The sequence below is a fragment of the Denticeps clupeoides genome, chromosome 11 (genome assembly GCF_900700375.1).
Source record: "Denticeps clupeoides chromosome 11, fDenClu1.1, whole genome shotgun sequence".
NCBI classification, from domain to species: Eukaryota; Metazoa; Chordata; class Actinopteri; order Clupeiformes; family Denticipitidae; genus Denticeps; species Denticeps clupeoides.
This window is the reverse complement of record NC_041717.1, coordinates 431,822-459,642: the sequence shown is the minus strand read 5'-3', so window position 1 is coordinate 459,642 and position 27,821 is coordinate 431,822. Positions and strand designations below refer to the sequence as shown.

Here is a 27,821-nt window from a genome sequence, read left to right as displayed (position 1 = left end):
TCAGATATAAAGAATTTTTAATGTCCATTGCCACAGAGACGCTACATTTGTCGAAACAGTTTAGAAAGAAAAAAAGAGCCAAATGTCTTGCTCCGTTTCAGGCCAGTAGAATCTGTGTCTACCAAGTGGACTGGAGTATCAAATATGGACTTAACCTCTTCTGGAAATTTTACCACTTGTGACTGGTCTTCTTTGTTTTTCCGTCTTATGCAAATTTAATGAAGCTGGCCATCTGTTATGTTATTATTAACTGTTATTACAGTTAGACATTGGTATGCCATAATTAATGCAAGCAAAATCTAACTGCCACTTCTTATCTTTCATAATAAAGTTCTAAGCTCTTCTGATAGTTCCGAACAGATGTCTGTTCATCTGTGTGTCACTATTTAATGTACTACCTTATCTTAACTCACCTGAACTTACCTACCTCACCTATAATTTGAAATTCTGTGTCCCTCTCTGCCTGTCTCGCTGTCCTCACCATAACTGCAGATGCACCTTATATACTAATCTCAATTGCATCACCGACTAGCCTATGCAATTTCCCAATTAGAGATTTGAATAAACCACACACCAAATGAGCAGGAACTCGTCCAAATAGGGGTGTGCATGTGGTCACACGTCCTCTCCATGACAGTCCCCATAGAACAGTCACATGTCTTTTAAACGCCGTTTTTATGTAAACGCATGTTTTAATTTTACATGTGGCCTTCTATAAGAGTGTGCGTATGCATATACCAGGATGGTAGGCTCTTTAAGGACGACATTTATAAATAAAGAAATGAACGCCGATGCGATGCGGTCACCAATCACAGCCCGCGGGCAGCTTGGCCTTCCTCCGGCCCCGATCGTGGAACGCGGAAATGCCGAGGCGCGCTGCGGCCGAGGCGTGAGTCAGCTCGGGGTCCGACGCTATAGACGCGGCTCTTCCCTCCTGCTCCGTGGGAACAATGTGGCTGAAGCCGGAGGAAGTTCTGTTGAAAAACGCCCTGAAGCTGTGGGTCACGGAGAAATCAAACGAATATTTCCTTCTGCAGCGCCGACGCGGCCACGGAGACGCGGGGAGCAGATTTACAGGTGAGACCCTACAACCGGGGACGGTGGGGACGGTGGAGCCCACAACCCCTACAGGGCTTCCACTTTACACACAATTGTGGCTGTATGAGCTGTTGTGTATGTTCAGGTATTTCAGAACTCAGCACATGCATGCAACCTTTTAAAAACGCGGACATACTTGCTAATCTCTTACCAGATCTTGGTAACTTCTCCTTCCTCTTTTTTTACTGCTGCATTCTTTTCACTTTCCTTCTGTGTGGGTCCTGGTATGAATGTTTTTTCATAAATAACCTATAAATAACCAATAGATGCACAATATGGCAGTGACAGAGGTCAGGTGCACCATAAAGTAGTCTCATTTTCTCGTTAATTCAGATTTTCTAAAATCCACCTATAATCAGAAGGTCCGAACTGCCAAGTGAGCAAAGTACCATTCCCATACTATTCCCCGGGCGCCTTTCGTGGCTGAGAACTGTTCACTAAGGGGATTGTTAAATGCAGAGGACACATTTCACTGGGTGCTGTGCTGTGGTGTCACATGACTACTCACATAGTTGACAACTAATCGCTACCAGGAGACAGGCGGGTACATCAGGAGATGTGATGGAGGCCGTAGGAGGTCTACTAGGAGGGTGGAGGACTACGTAGGAGGGTGGTAGTAGTCTAGTGGGTAACACAATCACCTATGAACTTGAAGACACAGGTTCAAATCCGACTTACTACCATTGTGTCCCTGTGTAAGACATGTTGCTCCAGGGGGACTGTCCCTGTAACTACTGATTGTAAGTTGCTCTGGATAAGGGCGTCTGATAAATGCTGTAAATGTAAATGTGTCTGGTGAAATGGTCAGAAACCGACTCCATGAAGGTGGTATGGTACCTAGTCCACAGGTGGGGGTTGTGCTTACAGTCCAACACCGTGCACCACATTTGGCATTTGCCAGCGAAGACCAAGACTGGCAAATTCTCCACTGGCATCCTGTGCTATTTAAAGATTAAAGCAGGTTCACACTGAGCACATGTGACAGAGTCTGGAGATGCAGTGGATAATGTTCAGCTGTATGCAACATCCTCCAGCTGGTCAGTAATGGTGTGGGGTGGCATTTATTTGGGGGGCTGCATAGCCCTCTATGTGCTCGACAGAGGTGGCCTGACTGCCACTAGGTACCAGGTACGGTTGGCCCTAGGTTTCTCGTAATGCAAGACAATGCTAGATCTCATTTGGGGCAGTGGCAGCCTAACGGTTAAGGAAGCGGCCCCGTAATCAGAAGGTTGCCTGTTTGCATCCCGATCTGCCACTGAGGTGTCACTGAGCAAATACCATCCCCACACACTGCTTTTCCCCACAAACAGAGGACACATGTCATTGTGCACCGTGTGCTGTGCTGTGTTTCACAGTGACGATCACTTCACTTTCATGTGGCTAGAGTGTGTCAGCAGTACCTGCAAGACGATGCTGTGGTATTGATGCTGTGGACTGGCCTGTCCGTTCCCCAGGCTTGAATTCAATTGAGCACATCTGGGACATCATGTCTTGGTCCATCCACCAACGCCACATTGTATCACAGACTGTCCAGAAGTTGTCCTTATCAGGAGCATGCTCAGGCATTGTAGGGAGGTCATACACACTACTGAGCCTCAATTTGACTTGTTTAAAGGCCGTTCCATTAAATTTGGATCAGCCTGTAGTGTGTTTGGAGTGTGACACCAAATCCAGACCTTCACTGGCTGATAAATTAGATTTCCATAGTCAATTTTTGTGTGATGTTTGTTGTCGGCACATTCTTCTATGTAAAGAACAAAGTATTTCATAATAATATTTCATTCATTAAGATCTAGGATGTCTTCATTCAGTGTCCCCCTTATTTTGAGCAGTGTACATTAGATCTGTTAATACGTTAAAAGATTATTGCACAATTTGAAACAAATTAATTGTTATTAAAATAAAAGTTAAATTCAATGCAAATTGCTGTGCTCAGGCAAATAAAAAAAATTCTGCCTAAGGGCATTTCATATGGTTGTGTGTTTAAAGATTTTCATCTGGGCATGTCTGATAAATTACGTGCAGGAATTAACAAATTAATTTTAACAGCTCTAATATAGATACAACCTGTATGCACAATTATTAAGCGACACAGTATTTTGACCATGTCACCATTTTTATGCATATATTTCAACAAAGTATGGCCAACCAGTAAACATCTTAAGGATGAAAGAATAATGACCTGATTAAGAACTTTTTAAAAGGGAAATTTGATTTGAAAGCAGTACACTGCTGAACAGCATCTGGAAGTCTGTTGTTGCTGAGATCAAGAAACTGACAGATTCCATGAATTCCAGGATTACTACTGTTATTGAAAAGAAGGGTAGCTATGCTGGTCATTGGTTTTGTTTGAATTACATGTAGGAATTACATCCCTAAAACATTTGTAAAAATGTTTTAGGGATGCACAATTTGAGAAATACTGAGATCAATTTTCTTGGTATATGTTCACTCAGACCACACTACAATTTAATACCTCAGCTGCTAAACATCATTCAGTCATTTAATTTATCACATTTGTGTACCTCAATGACAATCAAGGATGTGTCCATTCCCCACTGCTCTTCACCAATGACTGCACCTCCAGGAACTCAGCTGATTAACACCACAGTCACTGGAATCATTCAGTATGGTAACCACTCTGCATACAGGCGAGAAGATTAAAGACTGGTACAGCACAACCTGGAGCTGAACAAGTTCAAGACTGTAGAGATGGCAGTAGACTTCAGGAGACGTCCCTCTGCACTGTTCCCCTCACCATATCAGACAGATCAGAGTCTTCTGTGGTGGTTCTGTGGCACCATTTCTGGATACCACCATCCAGGACCTGTCCCTTTCAAGAACCAGGGAAAAGGCAGGGAAATTTATCACACATCTCTCACATCCTGGACACAGACTGCTGCCCTCTGGCAGACCAGGACCAACCAACACAGGAACAGTTTCTTTCCCCTTGCCATCACCCTCCTAAACCACTGTCTGTCACACATTGCAACTGCACTTTCAACCCATGGGGAAAGCATCACGATTTGGATCTGAAGCCAGAGCAGTGGATCATGATTGAAGAGCTGACTCAGATCCTTGAACCTTTCGAGGGAGGATACAGTGCACCATGTGCTGTTCTTGCTGCACACGGTGTGCACACAATGACAATCACTTCACTTTCTAATATGTGACTCTGTCTGTGCTTCCATAGCTGATCCAGACCCTCAAGAAATCCACCCTGAGTTCAGCTTTTGAAACTGCACCAGTGAGGGCATTGCAGAGTCATACAGCTGAACTGACAAGTAGGAAGATCTGTTTGTATTTAAACCTAAGGACCCTAACTGTGCCCTCCTTGCAGCTGCCTTGGAGCCCCGCTTCAGAAAACTATTGAAATACACAGTGGCACTTACTGTCAAAAGCCAAGAAAGACAGTCCAATGAAAGTGAAATTAATCCCCCACTAACATCGAAGACCACCCAGCTTCTCAAGCCAAGGGATCATTTCTTAATGTTCTCAGATCACCGTGAGACATGAAGAGGATGTGAACTACAGGAGTGATGAAGTACAGGACCAGTCATGGAGCTTCTGAAGAGAGGCAGCTGTTCCAAATACAGTAGCTGCAGATCACATCAAAATCACCCTCTCCCTTAAGGTGGAGGAACATGAGGTGAGACGCTCACTCCAGGCTGTCAACCCCAGGAAAGCGGAAGGTCCCAACAGTGGAGAAACTGTGCAGAGCAGCTGACCGGGGTCTTCACAAAGAAGACCTGCGCAACTGCACAACAATGCAGAGGAAATCACTGCAGCAGATTGTGAAGACTGCCTCTTCTTTTGTATTGTATTTTGTATTTTTATATATATATATACACATGCATGCTAGTTTTCTTCTTTTCAAGATACCTTTTGCTCAGGGACTGCACATAATTTTCTGATTCTAAGGCTGATTATAAAGTGCAGGGCAAGGCTTACTTGTGACCATGTCATTATACTAACCTTTTTGCACTTTCTCTTTGAAAGGCTTGAACATGTACATGTACAAAGACAAATGCCCTCTGTCTCTCTCTCTCTTTTTTTTTTCTTTCTCTATTTTGCACTTTAAGACAAGCACTCAGTTAAAATAGTCTACTCTACCTACCTATCTCATCTGGATACAATTGGAGCTATCTTGTCTGGATACAAATTAGTAATACTTGATATGTTTTATATCTATTATTTATTCTTCATTCTCAGGTGGTTAATAGCAGGGGGCTTTGGCCTTTTTTTCTTTTTTTAAATTAAATTAAAACTGTGGACAAAATGCTAATCCATGTTAGTGACTGTATTTCATAGTATTTCTTTTCATGTACATCATAAATGATTTAAATGGGTTTAATCCTGGAGTTTATAAGCCAAAGGTTTTAAGATTTGATCTAATAAAAGTGTTACATTTGAATAAAAAGCTTTTTGTTGTGAAGAATAAAAAAGACATTTGGTTGCTTGATTTAAGAGATGTTTCATGTTGCATAACTATTGATATAGTTAAAAAAAAAAAAAAAAAAAAAGTATGGTTTCATCTGATTTATGATCTCCACAGTGAGCACCAGAGCATGTTAAGCTGTAAACACCAATGGGCGAAAGCCCTCCTGCGAGTTAATGTCCAATCACTGGACATTTGTGGACCAATTTCAAAATAAATAGCAAAATCAAAATGCCACACTCTGGACCATGCAGGGCAGACCAATTACATTTTAATTGTAATGTTACTTAATATGAAGGTTACATTAAGTTGTTATAGGGTCCTATGAAATCTGTTTTATTTTTTCCTAAATTCCCTTTAGGAAATTAAAAAAAAATCCCTTTTTTTAATTCTCCCATTCCATGTTTTCCATTATAAAAATAATATAAAATAGAATACATTTTTTTTTGTCCCAATTGCATAATGAACCATGATAATAAAATTACGTTTTGAATCAGCGGATTTATTTGCGTGACCAAGAGTTTGCTGGGGCTTCTTTTCTGTGATACGAGTTATTGACTATAAGTGCTCGTCACATATATTCTTACAAAATAGTTGATCCGATTCATAAAAAAATAGTTTGGATATTGTTCCGCTCTATTTTTAACACTGTAATATTCATCGGTGTTACAGTGAGCCAAGCCTAGCCGTTGCGCATGTGCGCGCATGCGCGGAACCGAGTGATCCAGATTCGGCACTGACAGCGTTGACATCTGGCTACCCAGTTTGGAGAGTGCATGCGTGCGCATGCGTACTCCGAAAGCCACCATGGTTACGGCCTTAACCTAACATTACTCCTAAACCTAACCCTAATCGTTGCGCAAGCATCAGCAGGCCAATTCGGGTTTCCGGTCCAAATCGAGGAGCCAACAAGCCTCTTCACCATTGCTGACCGCACGTTTACATCGCGTTTGTGTGCGAACGCCCTGCCTCAACCGGAAACACGCGTAGTTTGCTGCAGCGGCAAAAAACGCGAATTATACACAATTCCGCGTTTTGTAGCGGAATCCGTTTTATTTCTTGGCTTGAGCGATTCCGTCCGCGTTTTCATATCAATCATAGGGCCCTACGTTCACTGCTAATTTGAAATATAATTCCTGTATTCTTGTAAGCAAAGGGTGTTAATAGTATAAAAGCATATTTAATTTTGATTAGTTCAACTCTGGAATATAATTTTATTATTTAAGGCATGTGATTTATTTTATTTGCAGATACCATAGACATTCACAACATGAACAGTGTCTTCATTGTTTTGAGTTTTGACCCATTTGATGTCCTTTTAATGGACCAAACAATTGTTTTTCATCCAAAAAAGGACCCTAAACCTTTGAATGTTTGTGTATGTGTGTACTCTGTATGTAGTTTCCTCTGTTTCTGTATATGTTCTGTATATTCTGATAGTGTGATTATGGTTATAGAGGCATTTTAAAATTTTGAGCAGGTCACTCCTCTATTCTGAATACAACAATGATGACGTCATTATATTCATGAGGTAGTTATAGCACTGGCTGTTTGTGTTTGCACAATTGTTGAGGTGTATGTGCTTTCCTTTGTGTGTGGAGATTGTATTAATTAAAGTGTGTGTGTGTGTGTGTAGGGATGCTGGTGGGGGCTCTGGACACAGTGCTGGACTCAAATGCGCGTGTTGCTCCTTTCCGAATCCTACTGCAAGTGCCTGGGGGGCAGGTCAGCTGGGTCATAGCTAGTGGTAAGATTCAATGCATTTACACATTCCATCTGAGCTCCAGTGAAGCAAATAAAATTTGTAGAATTTGTTGCTTTCTATGAAGGAAATTGTTTGAATTACTAAGAAATAGTAATTGACTAAGTTAGAAACAATTACATTTCTCAAAATTTATATTTGCTGATGTACCAGATGCTCAACTAAATGAAGACTAGTTTTCTTGATTCTTTAAATAGTTCAACTGTTTTTAGCTAAAATACAATCCCATCTTAAAGTATTAGAACAGCAATGCCAAAAAGAGACAATAGACCAAAACACACTGCCACCTTAATAAAGTACTAGAAAACAGAAGGATTTGGATTTGCTAAGTCACTCACCATATCTTAAACCAACTAGACATGCATTTGACCTCCTAAAGAGAAGACTGAAGGGAGAAACCCTCTGCATTCATGTGATGCTATAATGATGCTCATAATGATGCTATTATTATGAGCAAATGTAACTATTTTTACTTAGATTTAGTTGTTTCCAATACTTTTGCTCATATTGATAACTGGGTGAATTGTGTTCTGTTCTATAACATAGAAATATTGCCGAAAGTGTGAACTGCAGATTCTTAAATAGTCATTTACAACATGGACAGTTTTTGTACAAATTTGATGTTGGTTTAATGGACATTTGTAAATGACTTTACATTTTGACACACAAACACTCTACAGTATCTCATTGTTTTTTTCTCTTTTAATCTTGCTAAAGAAACTGAGGGTAAAGGTAGACAAGCATGTCTAAACTCTAATGAACCTCTGTGGGCCATTCTTCAAATGGAAGGTCTCTAACATCCAGCAGCTCAGTCATAGAGGAGTGGAAGAGGATGTCAGTGGCAACCTGTGAAGTTCTAGTGAACTTCATGCCCAAACGACTTTAGGCAGTGCTGGGAAATAATAGTGGCCACACAAAATATTGACACTTTGACATTTTGAGGGGACCACAAATACATTGTTATACATTGGGACAGTGTTGTCCCAATAAAATATTTACAAAAATGTGAGTGTACTCACTTTTATTAGTTAGTCTATATTAGACCAAGAGAATGTGTCTGATGTGGTGTATAGTTGGATAAAATTAATATTTGGTTTCACTCCATGCTTTTGTCCTGTGTGTGTCTGCATAGGGGCAACTTTAGATGAAGTGAACACACACTGGCGTTGGCTAGAGCTGAATCTACTACATTCTCTGTCTGTGTTTGAGTACAAGGAGGATGTAACCAGCTTTGTCAGTGGCAAAATCAAGGTATCAGAAAGGTTTAACCGAACCTGAGACTAGGTTTTGGTTTTACATATATATAAAATCTGGAAAATACTGACTGGAAAAATGTAAACCTGTTTATTTGAAAACTGATTGGTGGTTTCTGTGGTTACTTTTAATATGGTTTGAAGATGTTTCTGATCTGAATTACTTTCAATGTGTTTTTCTGCAGGGTCTGATAGCAGAAGAGCAGCTGTGTAAGCAGTCCTCTGCAGAGCAGGGGGCAGATCATCAGGAAGATGTGCGCGTGCGTTTTGAGCAGCGCTTTGCTCTTTTGCGGCGGGAGCGTATGTTGGTCCATTATTCCTGTTGCCTGTGGAAGGGGCATGTCCCACGGCAAGGCTGGCTCTATCTCACCACCAATCACTTGGCCTTCTACTCCTTCCTCTTGGGAAAGGAAGGTCTGTCCCTGTAATGTTCCTCTGCTTAGCACAAGACAAACCCTATTTTCAATACACTATAATTGACATTGAGATTGGAACTTGTTCAGGTTTAATAAATAACAATCATATTTATCTGTATATTGAAGAAGAGAAAAAACAGAGCAATGATTGACTCTTCGCACGCATGTTACTTCTGTGCATTGTTCCAATAATTTTGCACATACAGTGTTGCCAGATTCCAAAAAGGTAAAAAAATGTAACCAACACACACACAAACATTCCAAGAATATCTGATAAGTATTTAACTCCTGCTGCTACTTAACATAACATTGGTTCCTGAATACATTTCTCCAATTACAAAACCACCCAATCTGGCAACACTTCTTCAATTTATGTTATCATTTTATCGGGAGCATATCTGCTATCAATCCAAACATGCAGCTAGATCATTAGGATATATTATATATAAAGAATTGTACATACATTGGTGCTTGGAAGTTTGTGATCTCATTACTTTTTATATTTCTACATAAATATAAGTTAAAACATTGTCGCAAAATGAGCTAAAAAAAAAAAAAAACTTTATCTGAATGAAAATAATAAGGCAGAAATATAGAAAGGTGATTCACAAACTTTCATAGACCACTGCAGCTCAGTGTGGAATTCTGACTCATATGTGACCTTTGTTCAGTGAAGCTGCTGTTGCCGTGGGCAGAAGTGACAGGTGTAGAGCGTGTGTGTGTGAGTCTGAGGACCGATGTTCTCCGTGTGCGCACCAGAACACACCAGCGAGACTTCTCCATGTTCCTGTTCATGGATGATGCCATAGCAACCATCACTCAGGTAGCCGACATCACGCTACGGAGGGTTCTAGACTGCGCAGGACTGGAGCTGCCACATGCACTCCAACAACACACACTCATCACCAAGAGGTAAACACATTCAAACAACACACATGCAGTATTTATACTGTATATTAATTTTGAATCCATTTATTTAAAAAAATTGATCTTCAAACTAATGATTGCCTGCAAAATAGCACTTTTCAAAAAATTCACACTTCCATATGCAAAAAATGCTCTTTACAAGTGGTACTCTATTATTTGCTTTGTTACACTTCAAAGTGAAAACCCAGGCATACAAGTGACCATTCAGTCCCAGCTCAGTTGAACAGTCTTTGTGGGACTATAGTGTTTAAGGCTGTAGTCAGTGAAAGTGTAAAGCACATGGTGACACCCCACGGAATGTGTCCTCTGCATTAACCCTATGTGAGTAGCGGGCAGCCATGAAAGGCACCCAGGGAGCAGTCTGGGGGACCTCAATTTTCCTCGCACCACTTGGAGGAAAGTCAGAAGGAGACACCGCTTGGTCTGGTACAAGGGGGTCAGACAGGACGGTGGGTGTGTGTGCTCAGTCCATTGCAGATTGTCATGGATGCGGTGTTTGTCCGCTGGTGTGGGACTGCAGGCATGTGTCCTTTGTTTTCTCAGCCTACCGAGACCCAGAAACTACTTATTGTTAAATATTGTAGTGTTACTCCCATTGTGGCCATGTATGACTGCCAAAGATAGTGTCATAAACAGCACACTTGCCAAAACCAGTGCTTAATTTCTCAGTGCAACACAGAACAGTGGGGCAGTGGTGGCCTAGCAGGTAAGGAAGAGGATTTGTAATCTGAAGGTTGCCGTTTCGAATCCTGAACCTCCACATTGCCACTGAGCAAAGCACCGTCCTCTCACACTGCTCTCCGGGCACCTTTCATGGCTGCCCACTGTTCACCAAGGGTGATGGGTTAAATGCAGATCACACATTTCGTTATGTGTGCTTGTTGAGTATCACAATGACAATCAAACTAAGTAACTTTCACCAGGGTTCCCAAAAGTCACATCGTGAGAATTTTTTTTTAGGATGTTGGAGGAGCATGCTCTGCAGCAGTGTGTTTTGTCAATGTTCGGCCTGCCACAGAGTGAGAATGTGTGTGAGGTTCGTGCGTGTGCTGTGTGGACGCCTCACGCTCGCTGTCATACACACGGGACCCTCTACGCCACAGACAGCTATTTGTGCTTCAGCAGCCGAGAGGCAGGAGTGTGTACACTCATCATACCACTGAAAGAGGTATATATATATATATATATGTGTGTGTGTGTTTTTTCTTTATTTTCATGACCATTTGTCATGGTAGATTCTCACTGAAGGCATCAAAACTACAAATGAACACATGAGGAATTATGTACTTAACAAAAAAAGGTGAAATAACTGAAAACATGTTTTATATTCTAGTTTCTTCAAAATAGCCGCCCTTTGCTCTGATTACTGCTTTGCACACTCTTGGCATTCTCTCGATGAGCTTCAAGAGGTCATCACCTGAACTGGTTTTCACTTCACAGATGTGCCAATCATCTAACTAAAAAAAACAAGTGGCCATCATACTTAAGCCATCATATTTAAGAAATGAAGGTCAGTCTGTCCAGAACATTGCAAGAACTTTAATTGTGTCCACAAATGGAGTTGCAAAAACCATCAAGCGCTACAACAAAACTGGCACCCATGAGGACCGACCCAGGAAAGGAAGACCATCATGCCCAAACGACGAAGAGTAACCTCTGCTTCTGAAGACAAGTTCATCTGAGTCACCAGCCTCAGAAATCACAAGTAATCAGCAGCTCAGATCAAAGACCAGATAAATGCCACACAGAGTTCTAGCAGCAGACCCATCTCTAGAACAACTGTTAAGAGGAGACTGCGCGAATCAGGCCTTCATGATCAAATAGCTGCCAGGAAACCGCTGCTAAGGAGAGGCAACAAGCAGAAGAGATTTGTTTGGGCCAAGAAACACAAGGAATGGACATTAGACCAGTGGAAATCTGTGCTTTGGTCTGATGAGTCCAAATTTGAGGTCTTTGGTTCCAACTGCTGTGTCTTTGTGAGATGCAGAAAAGGTGAACAGATGGATTCCACATGCCTGGTTCCTACTGTGAAGCATGGAGGAGGAGGTGTGATTGTGTGGGGGTGATTTGCTGGTGACACTGTTTATTCAAAATTGAAGGCACACTGAACCAGCATGGCTACCACAGCATCCTGCAGCAACATGCCATCCCATATAGTTTACATTTAGTTAGACGATCATTTATTTCTTAACAGGACAATGACCCCAAACACACCTCTAGGCTGTGTAAGGGCTATTTGAAGGAGAGTGATTGAGTGCTGCGGCAGATGACCTGGCCTCCACAGTCACCGGACCTGAAACCAATTGAGATGTTTTGGGGTGAGCTGGTCCACTGAGTGAAGGCAAAGGGGCCAACAAGTGCTTAACACTTCTGGGAACTCCTTCAAGACTGTTGGGTCTTCCGGTCGATATGGGGATGTGAAAGGAGTAAGGGAGAGGAGCTCCCGCAAACTTTTTCAATATCTACACTCCTTAATCTCTAAAGGAGTAGTGGGTAGTCACTTAAACTTTGTGAGCTAGAATGTCAAGGGCTTAAACCACCCCATTAAAAGAAGGAAGGTGTTCTCACATATATAAAGCAGCAGTTACATTTTTGGTAACATCACCTCTGACTATTCTAAAATCAATGATACTTTCCGTACTTTCTACTCCCAGCTCTATACTTCTGAATTTCCACAAGATAGTAGAATTTTCTAAATTATCTCAATATTCCTATGCTTTCCTCTGACAATAAAAAGAGATTAGATTAACCTATATCACAGGAGGAAATAGAGGCAACCATTTCTTCTCTGCAGTCTGGTAAATCCACAGGATTTGACGGATTTCCTGTTGAATTTTTTAAAGCATTTTCATCATTGCTATCACCTCAATTATGTTTAGTTCTGACTGATTCCTTTAAGTATGGTAAACTGCCTTCATCTTTTAACGAAGCATGCATCAGCCTTGTCCCAAAAAAAGGTAAAGAGCCAGTTGAATGTTCATCTTATAAGCCAGTTTCCTTATTAAATGTGGACGTTAAAATTTTAGCTAAAGTTTTAGCCTGTAGGCTGGAAAATATTATACCCTCAATTATATCTGAAGATCAAACCGGATTCATAAAAAATCGTTATTCCTATTTTAATATCCGTTGTTTATTTGATATATTATACTCCCCCTCCAGTCAGACTCCTGGATGTATCCTCTGTTTAGATGAAGAAAATGTATTTGATTGTGTGGAGTGGAAATATTTATTTTCAACTTCAGAAAAATTCATTTTTGGATCAAAATGTATTTCATCGCACTCCGAAGTTGTGGGGATATTTCAGGTATATGGAGGAGAGGAGTTGAGCATAAAGTTTCCCTGTACGCAGACGACCTGCTAATTTTTGTGTCAAACCCAAAAATATCCATTCCCTCCATGATTTCAATATTTACTAAATTTGGTAATTTTTCAGGATATAAATTAAACTGTCCCTGTTCATGGAGCACCAGCTTCTGAATATTCTAATTTCCAATTTCAAATAGCACAAGATCAATTTACTTACCTAGGTATAACTGTGACAAGGAAGCACAAATGGCTCTTTAAAGAAAATTTTCTTACACTATTAAATCATACAAAACAGTCCCTAACACAATTGTCCCCTCTTTCTATGTCTTTAGTGGGAAGAATTAATTCAGTTAAACTGAACGTCCTACCTTTCTTCCCAAATCTTTTTTTGATTCTTTAGATTCAGATATAGCATCTTATATATGGATAGGAAAACACCCTCGTTTGAACAAATCTCATCTCCAGAAATCTAGGAATTATGGACGCTTTGCTCTGCCTAATTTCTGTTATTACTATTGGGCAGCTAATATACGCTGTACTGCATTTTGGTTCTATTCCCAAAACAAAGATAATTGTCCATCCTGGGTGTCATTGGAATTGAATTCAGCTAAAGAGTTTTCTGTTTTGGCACTTCTTGGATCTCCACTTCCTGTAGCCCGAAACTAGTCAATTGATAATCCGGTTGTTTGGCATGCTGTGAGAGTATGGGCTCAGATGAGAAAACAGTTCAATCTAACTGGTTTCTCTCTTTTGAGTCCAATTATATCAAATCATCTCTTTCAACCCTCTTTATCCGACCCTGTATTTTATGACTGGTATAGGAAGGGAATTGTATGTTTTAATGACTTGTTTTTTGACAATAGCTTTCCATCTTTTACTGAACTTTCGGCTAAATCTCCCACATACACATTTTTTAGATATCTTCAGATTATACACTTTCTTCAATCTCAAATTCAGAATTTCTCTGAGACACCAGCTATGAGTACAGCTGATACATTTCTTACTTTGCAGCCAACGCATAAGGGTTAATATACTTTATTTATGACAAACTGGCTGGTATGAAGTGTCCCTCTATTAATAGAATCAAAACTGCTTGGGAACAGGATTTTAACATGTCATTATCTGAGGACACATGGGAGTCAATATTTAAACTGGTTAACTCAACATTTCTATGTGCCCGTCACTGTCTTTTACAGTTTAAAGTTGTGCACAGAGCTCATATGTCCAAAGTCAAACTATCGCGTATTTACCCATTTATTGCTGTAACAAATGTGGAAGTGAGGATGTTTCGCTTATTCATATGTATTAGTCGTGTCCTAGCCTTGAAACATATTGGAGGGAGATATTTCAAACCCTTTCTTCTGTCCTCAAACAGCATATAGAACCTAATCCTTTGATTGCGCTTTTTGGCATCAGTGATGATGCATGTCTGACCCCGGTAAAATGTCGGACAGTACCTTTTGCTTCCCTTTTAGCCAGACGGGCAGTCTTACTCAGATGGAAAGGTGCTGCTCTTCCCACCCATGCTCAATGGATGAGAAACCTTATGTCCTGTCTAAGCCTCGAAAAGATACGCTACTCAATTTGTGATACAAACAAAGAATTTCACAAGGTGTGGGGGCCGTTCCTGGAGCATTTTACAAGCCTTTAGTCTCAGAATCCGACCATTAGTATTACCCAGTAAAGTTCCAGAAACAATATTGTCATCTTGTTCTTTTTAATTAATCAATCTGGCATGAAGATGGGGTTATTATGTGGAAAGTTTGTTGGGTTCAGAATTGCACATGTTATTATCATTATTGTTCTTCAAATGTGACTAAATTGGCATTTTTTCCTATAGTACTGTACTGCAATGTTACCCGATCTTTGTATGTAACTCTTACAGAATTTACTTAATTATTGAGATCTTTTTTTATATTGTGTGCATTGTATTTTTATTTTATCTTTTTGTTTGTGTTTTTTTCTCTTGCTTAAAGTCAATAAAAATATATTTTGAGAGAAAAAAAAAAAAAGACTGTTGGAAAACCATTTCAGGTGACGACCTCTTGAAGCTCTTTGAGAGAATGCCAATAGTGTGCAAAGCAGAAATCTGAGCAAAGGGTGGCTATTTTGAAGAAACTAGAATATAAAACATGTTCTCTGGTATTTCACCTTACTCCACAATACTCCACATGTGTTCATTCATAGTTTTGATGCCTTCAGTGAGAATCTACCAATGTAAATGGTCATTAAAATAAAGAAAACACATTGAATGAGAAGGTGTGTCCAAACTTTTGGCCTGTACTGTATACACACACACACACATAACACCAACATGTGTAGCTTTGAATGTCACATAAGCATAAGTGTCTGTTCTCTCAGGTCACATTCATAGAGAAAGAGGAGAGTATGTTGCCAAGCTCGGTGATTGTATGCATACGGTCTAAGCGAGCAATCCAGCTGATCAGTGTGACTGATCGGGACTCCCTGGTGGACGGACTGATTGACAGGCTGCGTCAGTTAAGCTGGAGACAGACTCTGTTCCGCAGGCAGGACCAGTGCAAGCAATCAGTGGTGAGCAAAGAATTTTTTTTAACTAAGGGTTCGCCGGTAAAGGTATGGTTAACTTCTTGAGTCACTTTACTTCTCTGCTGAGCTTGCCACCATGAGGTTTTTCTTTTTTTCCATGCTCAGCTCCAGTTAAAACAGGGAGGTTGAGTGTGTAGAAGCACAAAAAAGATTGGGCATTAACTCTTGGGGAGGGGCTTTCACCCATTGGCATTTACATCTTAAGAGGTTCTGGTGCTACAGTTTCACCCTTATGTTGCACATGCTGCTTTTCCTAGTCCTCTAGTAAAATGTCCAGGAGTTCACACTTATTCTGAGGGGGTGGGGTAGTGTATGTTTGTGTAACCACGGATTTGAACGTGGGTTATCCAGAGTATATAACCAGGGCCAATCATCATACCGCTCAAAGTGGTACACAGACACATACAGTAATGTGCTCAAGTTTTAGGCATGTGTGAAGTCTATAAACTTAAGAATGCTTTCAAAAATTTAATAGTACTTGAGGTTGTGGACTACAGTTTCAGGACTCAGGTTGTATACCTTGGCAAGAGGGTAGTAACACTGCATCAGCAAGGTCTTTCCCAGATGTACTGTTGAGGATTTTAGACATAGTGGTCAGCCAGGGAAAAACACTTCAAGTGTATTTCCCTTCGAAATCAGAATCATGTTGAGGACTGCCATCAGCTCAGATCTGGCAGAAGCCAGTGGGACCCATCTACTGTCTGGAGAAATCTGGCCAGAATTGCAGAGATTCCAAGCTGTTCTACTATACATGAAAATGTTCACCTCTATACTAATGTTCCCAAATTTTAAATATTTTTCTGTAGCAGTAGGCAGGCAGTTTGTTTGCCAAAGGTCTGGAGAGTAGGACAGTAATGAGTGTCTGCAGGCAACAGTGATGAATGTGGAAGTTCTGGTTAGTTCACCAAGATGTTCGGAACAATTTACCTGCAGACCTCCTTCAAAAACTGTGCGAGGGCTGGAAGGACCTAAATGGCCGCATGAATGACACTCTCAACGAATTCAGAAATACTTTCAATCAATGCTCTCAATCATGAAATAAATCTATTTGCAATATACATGGGGTAAGTCTGCCTCAATTCCATTCTGAGTGAACGACAAAGGTTGAAGCAAATAAACTCATCAGAATGGACGAGGGGGAATGTCGTGTTGACTGGATGGAGGCACAAACCCAGAATATGAAGTGGTGGAGTTACAGGGGAGACTTGTATGGAAGATTATGAGAATTACACAATGATGGCTGTTTTTCTAGAGAGGCTAGTAAGTTCACAGCTTCGACTTGATTCCACCATGGAGAAGAACGGATACTGAGCCTTAAGCCCATTTTAAACTGAATATTGCAAGAGCAGAACTGCTCTATGGCATGTGTATTTGAAGTGGGTTTTTTTTTTCTTTTTAAAGCTGCATCCAACGATACACATTATATTTACCAGAAAGGGAGAAATGTAAGCAAAAAACATGACATTCAAAAGAGGTAACATACTAGTTTTTTTTCAGTGATTTTAGAGGCATTATTAAAACCATATACTTTAGCCCTTCTGCCAGAATTAAAATAATTGGGGACTCGTTAAATACTTTTATTCTTGAGAGGGACCAGACAAGGAAGTCCATTAATGAAAGGTATACAATTGGGGAAAATGAAAATTGAGTTTAAAAAAAAAAACTGTGGACGAGTGTACCTAGAAGAATTGATACTGATTTGAAGGCAAAAGGTGGTAACAGCAAATAATGATTTGATTTTGGATTTCTCTTCTGTTCATTCACTGCATTTTGTTAATTGATAAAAATAAATTATTAACTCCCTTTTGAAAAACATTCTTAGTTTATTACTTTTTCTCACACCTGCCTTTTGCTCAGTACTGTATGTGATGACCGGGAAAAACTGGGTGGTTTGATATGAATCGTGTTATTGTCTATGGTCTATTTAGCTGTGGATACCAGGGAATAAGATGCTGATTAGCAAGAATTTATTAATGTGCCTTGCTGTTGCAGCAATTTTGGAAGGAGCTGTTTGTTTCAGTCAGTAATATGTTTAAGAAACCTTTTGTCTGCTTGTGTGCGTAGCTGTGTATGTGTGAAATGTTTTCAATTAATTCTCTGTGTGCAGACATGTCCCACACCATTCTACACACTTTGCTTTGATGCCACTACTGAGGGCAGCACTGAGGAATCTCAGAGATACACCATCAGCACACACACTCTCATAGCTACACTCAACAGCGAATCACATGCCTTCAATTACAAGAGGGTGAGCATACATTATTTGCACTGCATGTTGCCTAAAGGGTCATGCCTATAGCATTGTGAAGTTACTAATCACTGTGAAATATCATATAAAAAATGTGTCTGTGGTTTGCATATGTGTGCATAGAGTCAGGAGCAGGAGAAGGAGAAACTGTGGGAGGAGCATTTTGAAGAGTTTGGCCGCGGCGTTCACATGTTCCGCACAGACAAGATGCACAGGTTGCTCACTAAGGGAATCCCAGAGTGTCTACGGGGAGAGCTCTGGCTTACTTTGTCAGGTGAGCATCACCATGGATGGGAGGGATAAAAGTGTGTGTGGTTTGAGTTATTTTCAGTTGGCTGTGTGTATGTTTAGTTGCATGTTCATGTGCAGATTGATTCAGAAATCTCTGTGTGCAAACACAGGATTAAAAACTAATCAGGTATTTGCAGGCAGTGGTGGTCTAGTAGGTAAGGAAATGGACCTGTAATTGGAATGTTGCAGGTTCAAATGCAGAACAGTCAAGGTGCCATTGAGGTCTTCTTGATTAAGGGATCGTCCACACACACTGCTCCCCAGCGGCCTTTCATGGTTGCTCACTGCTCACCATGAGTGATGGTTAAATGCAGAGGACACATCTTGCTGTGTCACCGTGTGATGTGCTGCAGTGTTTCACAATGACAATCACTTCACTTTGACTTTGATAGGCAGGAGGAAAAGGGAGAACTTCTAAAAGAAGTCCATTCCACACAAGCAAATGTAGGCTATGCATTTATCCACTGTTCCCTGAAGAAGAAATGCTAGTAAAATCCCCAGTAAAATGTAGTGCTATACCGTTTTTAAAGTCAAAGTGATCTATCACAGCGTAGCACATGGTGCACTCAACGATATGTTTCCTCTGCATTAAACCGATCAGCCTCAAGGGTACCTCAGTGGCATCCTGAGTATTTGTGAAGCCACATCGAGGTGAAAAGTAAGTGGCCATCGTACAGCCCTAGCACAGTGCACCCTAACTCCTTCTGGTGAGACAACCTATTCTGAGCCAAAGAGTTGACCCCCACAATCCAATGTGACAGATGCTAGCTGGACAGACACTGGCCTTGTGAAGCAGACAAACAGTTGCTCACAGGAACAAAAAGCCTGAGCATCTCAAAGGCCAAATAACTGAAGGATGCTGGTATAACCTTAGGTATACAGCTCTACGCAGTCTTCAGTCTGTCATGGCCAGTGCCCCTTTCTATGCTGTGGTATGTTGGGGATGCTGGAATCTTTACTGACTGGTAAGAAAAGCTGGCTCTGTGGTGGACATGGAGCTGGAGTCTCTGACATCAGTTGCAGATTAAAGCACCCTGAGCAGACTTACCGCTATAATGAACAATAACTGCCACCCTTTGCATGTTCAGCAGTACATTCCTGTATCTTCCATGTAAAACAGACAGGCTCAGACTATCATTTGTTTTTTGGGCCATACAGTCTTCAACGCCACACAGAAAAAGGGGAGTGGGATTGAGTTAAGTATTTAAGTCTGTACTACACACTGCCCTCTATATCATGCCTTCATCTGTGGACCTTTATCTGGACTAGCCTCTCGGCCAACTTGATAGCTGACCTGTATTGTCTATTCATCACACTGTTGCTTTATCTGTATGGACAGTTTTTAACCTAAACTTTTTTCAGGTTTTCTTTAGGATACAGTGAAGTGAAGTGATTGTCATTGTTATACAGAGCACAGCACATGCCGACACAATGGAATGTGTCTTCCGTTTTTAACCCATCACCCTTGGTGAGCAGTAGGCAGCCATGAAAGGTGTGTGGGGACTGCTCAGTGGCACCTTGGCGGCTCGGGATTCAAACCAGCAACCTTCTGATTACCGGTCCGCTTTCTTACCAGCTAGGTCAACCACTGCCCAGGCCACCACTGCCCTTCTACAGAGAAGAGCCTCAATTATTTTCTTCTGTAGCTCAAATTTTGCCAGTGTGGCATCGAGTGACTGGCTGACTAAACCCACAGAGGAAAGTGGAGACCACCATCATAGCAGACATCCCTCATCTGAGAGGGCTCTTAATTTAACTTAATCTAAACTTAATCTTCACTTTTAATCTATGTGCCACAACGATTGAAATCTAATGTGGATTTATTTATACAAATAGAAAGCATGCAAGTTATATATGATGCTCACATGATCCTGGCAAACGTGGTTGCACGATGACCTGGATCAACACATGACTCGTAAAACATTGTGGAATTTCTAACTATTCATTGTTCATGTATTTAATTTTTTTATAATGAAATGCAGATGACAGTGGCAACCTTCTGGCTCCTCACTTCTCACCAGGAAAAATTAGTGGGTGTAGAGGGCGGAATGTTCGTACATAGATTTACTACATAATCCCATGTAGAATATGATTTCTATAGTGTATATTGTATGCAGGTGTGCGTGTGCACGTTTTCATTAATCTGTAATTTTTCCAGACCTGTTCAGTTTGGGAAGGGAGCATGTGCTGATAACCATCTAGTTCTTCTCTCTGAAAATGTAGATGCCAGCTCTGAAATAGCAGCCCATCCTGGACACTACGCTGAGCTGGTGGAACATTCGATGGGGGTGACAACCACAGCTACGGAAGAGATTGAACGCGATCTTCACCGCTCCCTTCCAGAGCACCCAGCATTCCAAAACCAGGCGGGAATTAATGCTCTACGCAGAGTTCTCACTGCATATGCACACCATAACCCCAATATCGGCTACTGCCAGGTACACTCATTAGCTACTACCGCAACCAATCCTTGGGGGGGGTCATGTCACATGGCTGATAGAGGCCACCACCTTTTTTGCTCTCATCTGTTACTCTGTGTACTTGGCACTGTCCTGCTTTCAACTTCATATTTCAGTTCAAATTTTCAGTTCAAACATTGCTTTGCCATTCAAGAGACACGCAATAAATGTTTTACCACATATTTGCATTTTCTTTGAATCCTGTTGATTATACCTCTTCTCGATTTGTTTATACAAGCACACTAATCACCTAAAATAATATAATTTTTTTTGTAGTCTATGAACATTCTGGCATCTGTATTGCTGTTGTACACCAAAGAAGAAGAGGCGTTCTGGCTGCTGGTTACTGTGTGCGAGAGGATGCTACCCAACTATTTTAATCGACGGGTAATAGGTAGGCATCAGGGTTTTTTTTACACCGTTCAAAGCCACACACACCCTGTACACCAGCACTGCTCTCTTAAAGCACCCCACACATTTTACAAGTCATATGACAGCCCATGTGGGAATGGATATGGATTAATGAATTGGTAGTTGAAAATGCTAATTTTGTTGTATGGTAATATTTTGGCAATACGTGGACAGCAAACTAAGATAAGTTCAAATATGCGAATATTGCGACAACACCTAACCCTAAAACCTAAAAGATCCCATTTGTCTTTGTTTTGTGTAGGAATCTAAAGAATCTTATATTTGGACCTATACTGTATATTTTAATTTTGTTATATTGTTATATTTGTCCTGTATTTTTCCATATTTCTCTCTCAGGAGCTCAGGTTGATCAATCTGTGTTTGAGGAGTTGATCTGCGAACGTTTGCCAGAGCTGGTTGTGCATATTCCTGATCTTTCCACACTTGCATCTGTCTCAATTACTTGGTTCTTGACCCTGTTCCTCAGCGTTCTACCACTCCAGAGTGCAGTGTGTGTCCTAGACTGCTTTTTCTTTCATGGCATACGCATCATCTTCCAGCTGGGTCTTTGCATATTGAACACAAATGTCTCCAAGCTGTGCACCAGCACTGATGATGGACAAGCGCTCATGCTCCTCACCAGGTATACACTCACTCACTTTCAGACTTTTGTGTTGTGTTAATACTTTGAAAAACAACTGCTGCCTTTCAGAAGTCAGCTCTAGAAATTCAGTCACAACCGATTTGTGAAAACTGAGCCATACCAGTTCAGTAGAATTTAACTTCAGGTATTTTTGCATCTTCCTACACAATAGTACATTTTCTAAACCCAGCTGCTGGGGACGCAGGTGTCAGTGTATTTTTTGGTGACAGTCCCAAGCTCGGGTTACATCAGAAAGATGTAACACCGTCTTTAAACTTTTGCCACATGAATTATGAAGAGAGCTAACCCCAACTCAGTAACAGTGGAAAGAAGAAGATACAACTTATTAACAACCATAGCACAGTCTGCGCAACTGAATAATTGGAAACAATAAGGCAGTAGAACTAATGAACAGTGAATTGATAATTCCTTCACAACTGCTTATGCTTGGTTTATGGAGGAATCATTCAGTCCTGCAGCAGGTTAGGCAGGTCTTTCCACCGATTCTTGCTGATCTAGAGATTGAGAATGTGTTTAATAAAAAAGAAAAAAAGGATATTTTTGTGCTAATGTTGATGTTCTGTATGTGCAGTTTTCTTGAACAGGTCAGACATGAGGAGGACTGTGAGAGCACAGAGGAGTCAGCTGAACACACATACATTACAGCTCTACTCAATGAAGCCTATGAGGTGAAAATATGTCAATGTATACATTTTAAGTAAAATATATAAATTGACATTTTGTAGTTCTCATGGAGATTTTATTATTTCGGGTGTTTTGACCTCTTTGAGGTCCACATGGTGCACAAGAGTGGTTGTGTTGTGTTTGTGTATAGAGGTATGCTGATGTCACAGTAAAGAAGCTGGAAATGCTGCGCTGTAGACACAGAATCCAGGTCCTGCAGGCACATGAGGACACAACTAAAGAGAATACAGTGAGGAATGACAGGCTTTCCTTCTTTTTTTTTCTTTTTTTTTAATGACCTGTAGATTAAAAAAGAAAAAAAAGTACATGTGAAAACCTATTGCAGTTAGTTTGTCAGTTTTGTACAATAATTAGATCTTTGAGTACGGTAAATAAGAAAACGCAATACGATGAACAAACTCTCTCTCTCTCTCTCTCTCTCTCTCTCTCTCTCTCTCTCTCTCTCTCTCTCTCTCTCTCTCTTTTCAGCTCAGGCTTGTAAGCCCAAATGTGTCTCTTTCTGCTCAGGACCTGTCAGACCTCTATGACCTTGTTAAGGTATGTGTGCATATGTAAGATTTCTTTACAAAGACGTGTGCCTACTACATTTTTGTGAGCTGCTCTGGAAAAAAAATTAAACAAGCCTTACCTGTCTTTGTTCTGTAAAAAGATGTCACTTGACAGGCAGGAAAATAATGTAGTTAATGTAAATAAAGAAACGACTCAACATGTACCAGTCAGTCAGTCAGTCACAACATTAAAACTAGTCAATGTCAGACTTCAAAAGTCTCATGTGTCCATGTAAACTCAGCCTCTGAGCAAATAACTGTCCCCACACACTGCTCCCCTGGCACCTTTCATGGCTGCCCACTGCTCACCAAGGGTGATGGGTTAAAAGCAGAGGACACATTTCATTGTGTGCACCATATGCTGTGCTGTGTTTCACAATGACAATCACTTCACTTTCACTTTTTCATAATCAGTGCATGGATATTTGTTTGTCCACCTGCCTTTTGAGGATTGACCAGATGTTCTCAACTGGAATAAGGTCCAGGGAGTTTCCTGGCCATGGACCATGTACCCTCAGCCACTTAGTAATCATTTTGGCCAAATGGCACGGTGCTCCATCATGCTGGAAAAGGCATTCTTCAACAAACTGTTCTTGGATGGTTGGAAGAAGTTACTGTCGGAGGATGTTTTGGTACCATTTTTATTCATGGCTGTGTTCTTAGGCAAAATTGTGAGTGAGCTCTCTCCCTTGGATGAACAGAAGACCCACAAATGAATGGTCTCAGGAAGCTTTACTGTTGGCACGGGACAGGACTGATGGTAGCGCTCACATTTTCTTCTCTGGACAATCATTTTTCCAGATGCCCCAAACAATTGTAAAGGGGCTTCATCAGAGAAAATGACTTTACCCCAGTCCTCAGCAGTCCAATCCCTGTACTTTTTTCAGAATATCAGTCTGTCCTTGATGTTGTTCTTGGAGAGAAGTGGCTTCTTTGCAGCCATCCTTTAAATCCTTCCTTTTGCGCCTCACTGTTTGTGCAGATCCACTCAAACCTGCCTGCTGCCATTCCTGAGCAAGCTCTGCACTGGTGGAACCCCGATCCTACAGCTGAATCATCTTTAGGAGATGGTTCTGGCTTTTGCTGGGCTTTCTTGGGCACCCTGAAACCTTCTTCACAACACTTGAACCTCTCTCCTTAAAAGTGTTTGATCCGATTAATGGTTTGTTTAGGTGCAATCTTAGTAGCAGAAATATCCTTGCCTGTAAAGCCCTTTTTATGCTACGCAGTGATGACTGCACGTGTTTCCTTGCAGGTAACCATGGTTAATAGAGGAAGAACAGTGATTTTAAGCATCACCCTCTGAAGCATCCAGTCTGCTATTCTAACAGTCTGCTATTCCATATAATGATCTCTAGCCTTGTGCTGGTCAACACGCTCACTTGTGTTAATAACAAGAGGATCATTTCAATGATCCTCTTGTTATTAACACAAGTAAGCGGTCCTTTTGTGGCAGGGCTGAAATGCAGAGGAATTTTTGGGGGGGTTTAAGTGCATTTTCATGACAAAGCAAAACTTTGCAATTCATCTGATTACTCTTGAACATTCTGGAGTATACACAAATTGTCATAATAACAACGGAAGGGGCAAACTTTATTTAAAAAAAGTATTTGACTCATTCTGAAAACGTATGCCTATAACTGTATTACTTTAATGCTGAACATTTATTTGTGTGTCTGTGTGTTTTTAGACCGAGCACCTCATCAGTCTCTATTGGGGTGATGGAGTGTGTGTTCCCCGTGTTTGCAGTGAGGGCTACAGACTGGACCGTGCTCAATTTAAGAGTGTGTTCAACCTGCTGTCACCATGGGAGTGTGAAACACACTGTAACCCATTCTCCCAACGCACGTTCACTCTACTGGATCATAAACACGCCAACCATTTGACCTTCCAACAGATTGCACTTTGGCTTGGTAATAATAATAATACAATCATACATACACACACTCTGTAGAGCTTTTCAGCCAAACAAATGAACTAGTAAGTAATGGAAATTCAATTATTTTATTCATGTATTTATTAATTAGATTTTTTCTGACCTCATGGGTGTTCACTTTGTAAATCCTTAACACAGATTTGTACATATTTGATCTTTTTTTTTTTTTGTTTGTTTTTTTACAGAAATACATAAAAATACATGTATTTTTTACTTATACATAAATCATTACATATGTTCCATTTCTGTCTTTCACAGATACAGTCTATAGCGAAGATCTGAATGTAAAGGTCAGATGGCTGTACTGCCTTCACATTCCTCCAGGTGAAGAGTGTAGGGCTCTAGGGCTATATGACTTGTCACAGTGTCCTTATGTTTGTATTGATATTCTGCAGTCACAAACATGGTGAAGAACATGTTTGAATTAGTTATTTATTATAGTTAGCCTTTGTAGAGTTTTGGCTTTACTTGGTCTTCTCCAGCTTTGACAGATGGTGAGGATGTCCACTCTCCTCTGAAGCCCCCTCTGCTGTCCACTACCACATCCACCCACATGGACCAACCCTGTGGTAGTTAACTTCAATTTACAACATGCAAGAACTCCCCCCCCAGTTAATATTCATACATTTCAATTGAGAAGCCACATGCTGAAGATCAGTCACACTAATGGCACATCAGTCATTAATACATGTGGTATAGTGTTTTATTGTTGGAGGTCTTCAATTGGATTGTATAGTAATTTGTGTATAATGGATTTGTTTCTGTAGGTAATTGTGGCTATGAGGAGCAATTGAAACAGATAATCAAAGATCTGGCCAAGGAGAAGGAAAGGGATGTTGAGAAAATATTGTCACCAATGAACCAGGTTAGTAATACTGCATTCCATGCATTTGTGTACAGTAATTTGACTTATTGTGTTTAATTCCATTTAAAAACATGTTTCAAAAGACAAGTTTTGGTCATATTACACAGTGCATTCTTTAAATTTCATTTAATTGACAATTAAATATTGCTTCTATTGCTACAGCTCACATGGATGGTCATTTCTAAAATCTGCAAAACTGTTACTGCAGGAAAAGAAGCTAGAACAGAAACACTTGCATGCATAGGTCACCAGTTTGTCACAAGCAGAAATATGGAAGTGAATTAGGTGACAAGGCTTAGTGCTTTGGTGGGGACCACTTTGATTGAAACTTTTATTGGCGTGATTTTTCAACATGCTAGCATTACAATGTATTGTACCAATGATACCTGTATCTATAAAATGATGTAGTTTAACCTGTTAACTGCAATGCAATTACATTTTATGTAGTGTGTTGTACCAGCCAATCACAATACAGGGTGGGCCATTTATATGGATACACCTTAATAAAATGGGAATGGTTGGTGACATTGAACACATTTTATAAGTAGTCAGAAACTTGTAAATAACTCATGAAAGAATAAAGTTACGCACACCATTGTTTTTCTTGTGAAATTAACAATAAATTTGATGTGTCACATGACCCTCTTCCTATTGAAAAAACAAAAGTTGGATCAAAGATGGCCGACTTCAAAATGGCCACTATGGTCACCACCCATCTTGAAGTTTGCCCCCTCACATATACTAATGTGCCACAAACAGGACCTTAATATCACAAACCATTCCCATTTTATTAAGGTGTATCCATATAAATTGCCCACCCTGTAGAATATTCAGACATCCCAGGGATTAAACATAGTCATTGTGTCGTCATAATGATCACAACCTTGTTTCTTTTCAGAGAGAGTTCATCCAGTTCTGTAAAACCCTCTACACCATGTTCCATGATGAACCCAATGAGAGTGAGCTCTACCAAGCCATTGCCATGGTCACCAGCCTGGTGCTGCAGATTGGCGAGGCAGGACACAAGCAAGGTGGCCCAGGGAATGGACAAGACAGCCAGAGCGACTGGACTGTGAGCTTCCCTCAGATCTTGGCGTCTTTGCTGACTGAGACAGTTCTGGTGAATTTCTTTGAAAAGCCTTTGGACCTTAGAGCCAGGATTGCTTCGGCGAGGGAGAGACAATACCAGGAAAGGGTTGGACTTTTGGACATAGAGCATGGAACTGTGTAAATCAATCAACCAAATCTAAGCTAACAGTGAATTAAGGGAATCCCTGCAGGACATTGGGGTGCAGTGAAGTGAGCGGGACTCACCTCTTGTATATTTTCCCATCACTACCCAGAATGAAGAATATTCTCCTGGATGCTATTTCTGTGCCTTGTTATAATGCTGCCTGCAAGTCAACTTTGGTCACAAACTATTGATTAGCAACTTAATGATTATGATTAATGAACTCCAAAACTCCAGTATAATCAGCGATCAGATTAACAGTATCTGAGACCCAATCATACTATATTCTTAAGTTTATCCTCATACAACATATTTAACAATGTGAATGAATCTTCAAAAGCAACACACAGCATAATGTATGAGGTTTTATATTTTACTGAATTTCTGTCAGGAATGTTTATATTACTGCTGCATTTTTAAGATAAATTATCTGATCTTGATTGACCAGATGACGACAACTCCTTCAGATCTCCCTGGAATTTGGGGTGTGAACAGATGCAGCTAAACAAGAAGGTTGAATCTACATGCCGTATTTAAGCTGATGAGCTCATGGCAAAACCATCTGAAATTATATCATTGCAGTTTTTGTGTTTTATTGAATTTACTGGAGATGTCCATTCTTGAACATTATAAACAGCCTTGTCTTACAGGTGTGCATTTGCTTGAAATACATGTAAAATCAAAACTTTTGAGCCAATTAAAACTTTTGCCAATTA

At 40.6% G+C, this 27,821-nt stretch overlaps 1 protein-coding gene across 2 annotated transcripts; it reads left to right on the top strand.

Annotated features, from left to right (window-relative positions):
* Positions 1-834: 834 nt before the first annotated feature.
* tbc1d8 (TBC1 domain family member 8) lies at positions 835-27,821 on the top strand. Of its 2 annotated transcripts, none has more exons than XM_028995191.1 (20): positions 835-1,077; positions 7,173-7,283; positions 8,431-8,549; positions 8,737-8,965; positions 9,639-9,879; positions 10,855-11,062; positions 15,562-15,753; positions 17,876-18,016; positions 18,140-18,290; positions 20,531-20,745; positions 21,043-21,160; positions 21,535-21,820; positions 22,413-22,509; positions 22,656-22,754; positions 22,994-23,062; positions 24,764-24,986; positions 25,268-25,333; positions 25,492-25,578; positions 25,777-25,874; positions 26,773-27,821. In XM_028995191.1, the coding sequence occupies exons 1-20, from the start codon at positions 951-953 to the stop codon at positions 27,103-27,105; spliced, it is 3,210 nt and encodes a 1,069-aa protein (XP_028851024.1). In that variant the 5' UTR covers positions 835-950; the 3' UTR covers positions 27,106-27,821. The 2 variants fall into 2 exon arrangements, with proteins under 2 accessions (XP_028851024.1, XP_028851026.1); XM_028995193.1 differs by lacking the exon at positions 835-1,077 and adding an exon at positions 6,382-7,067.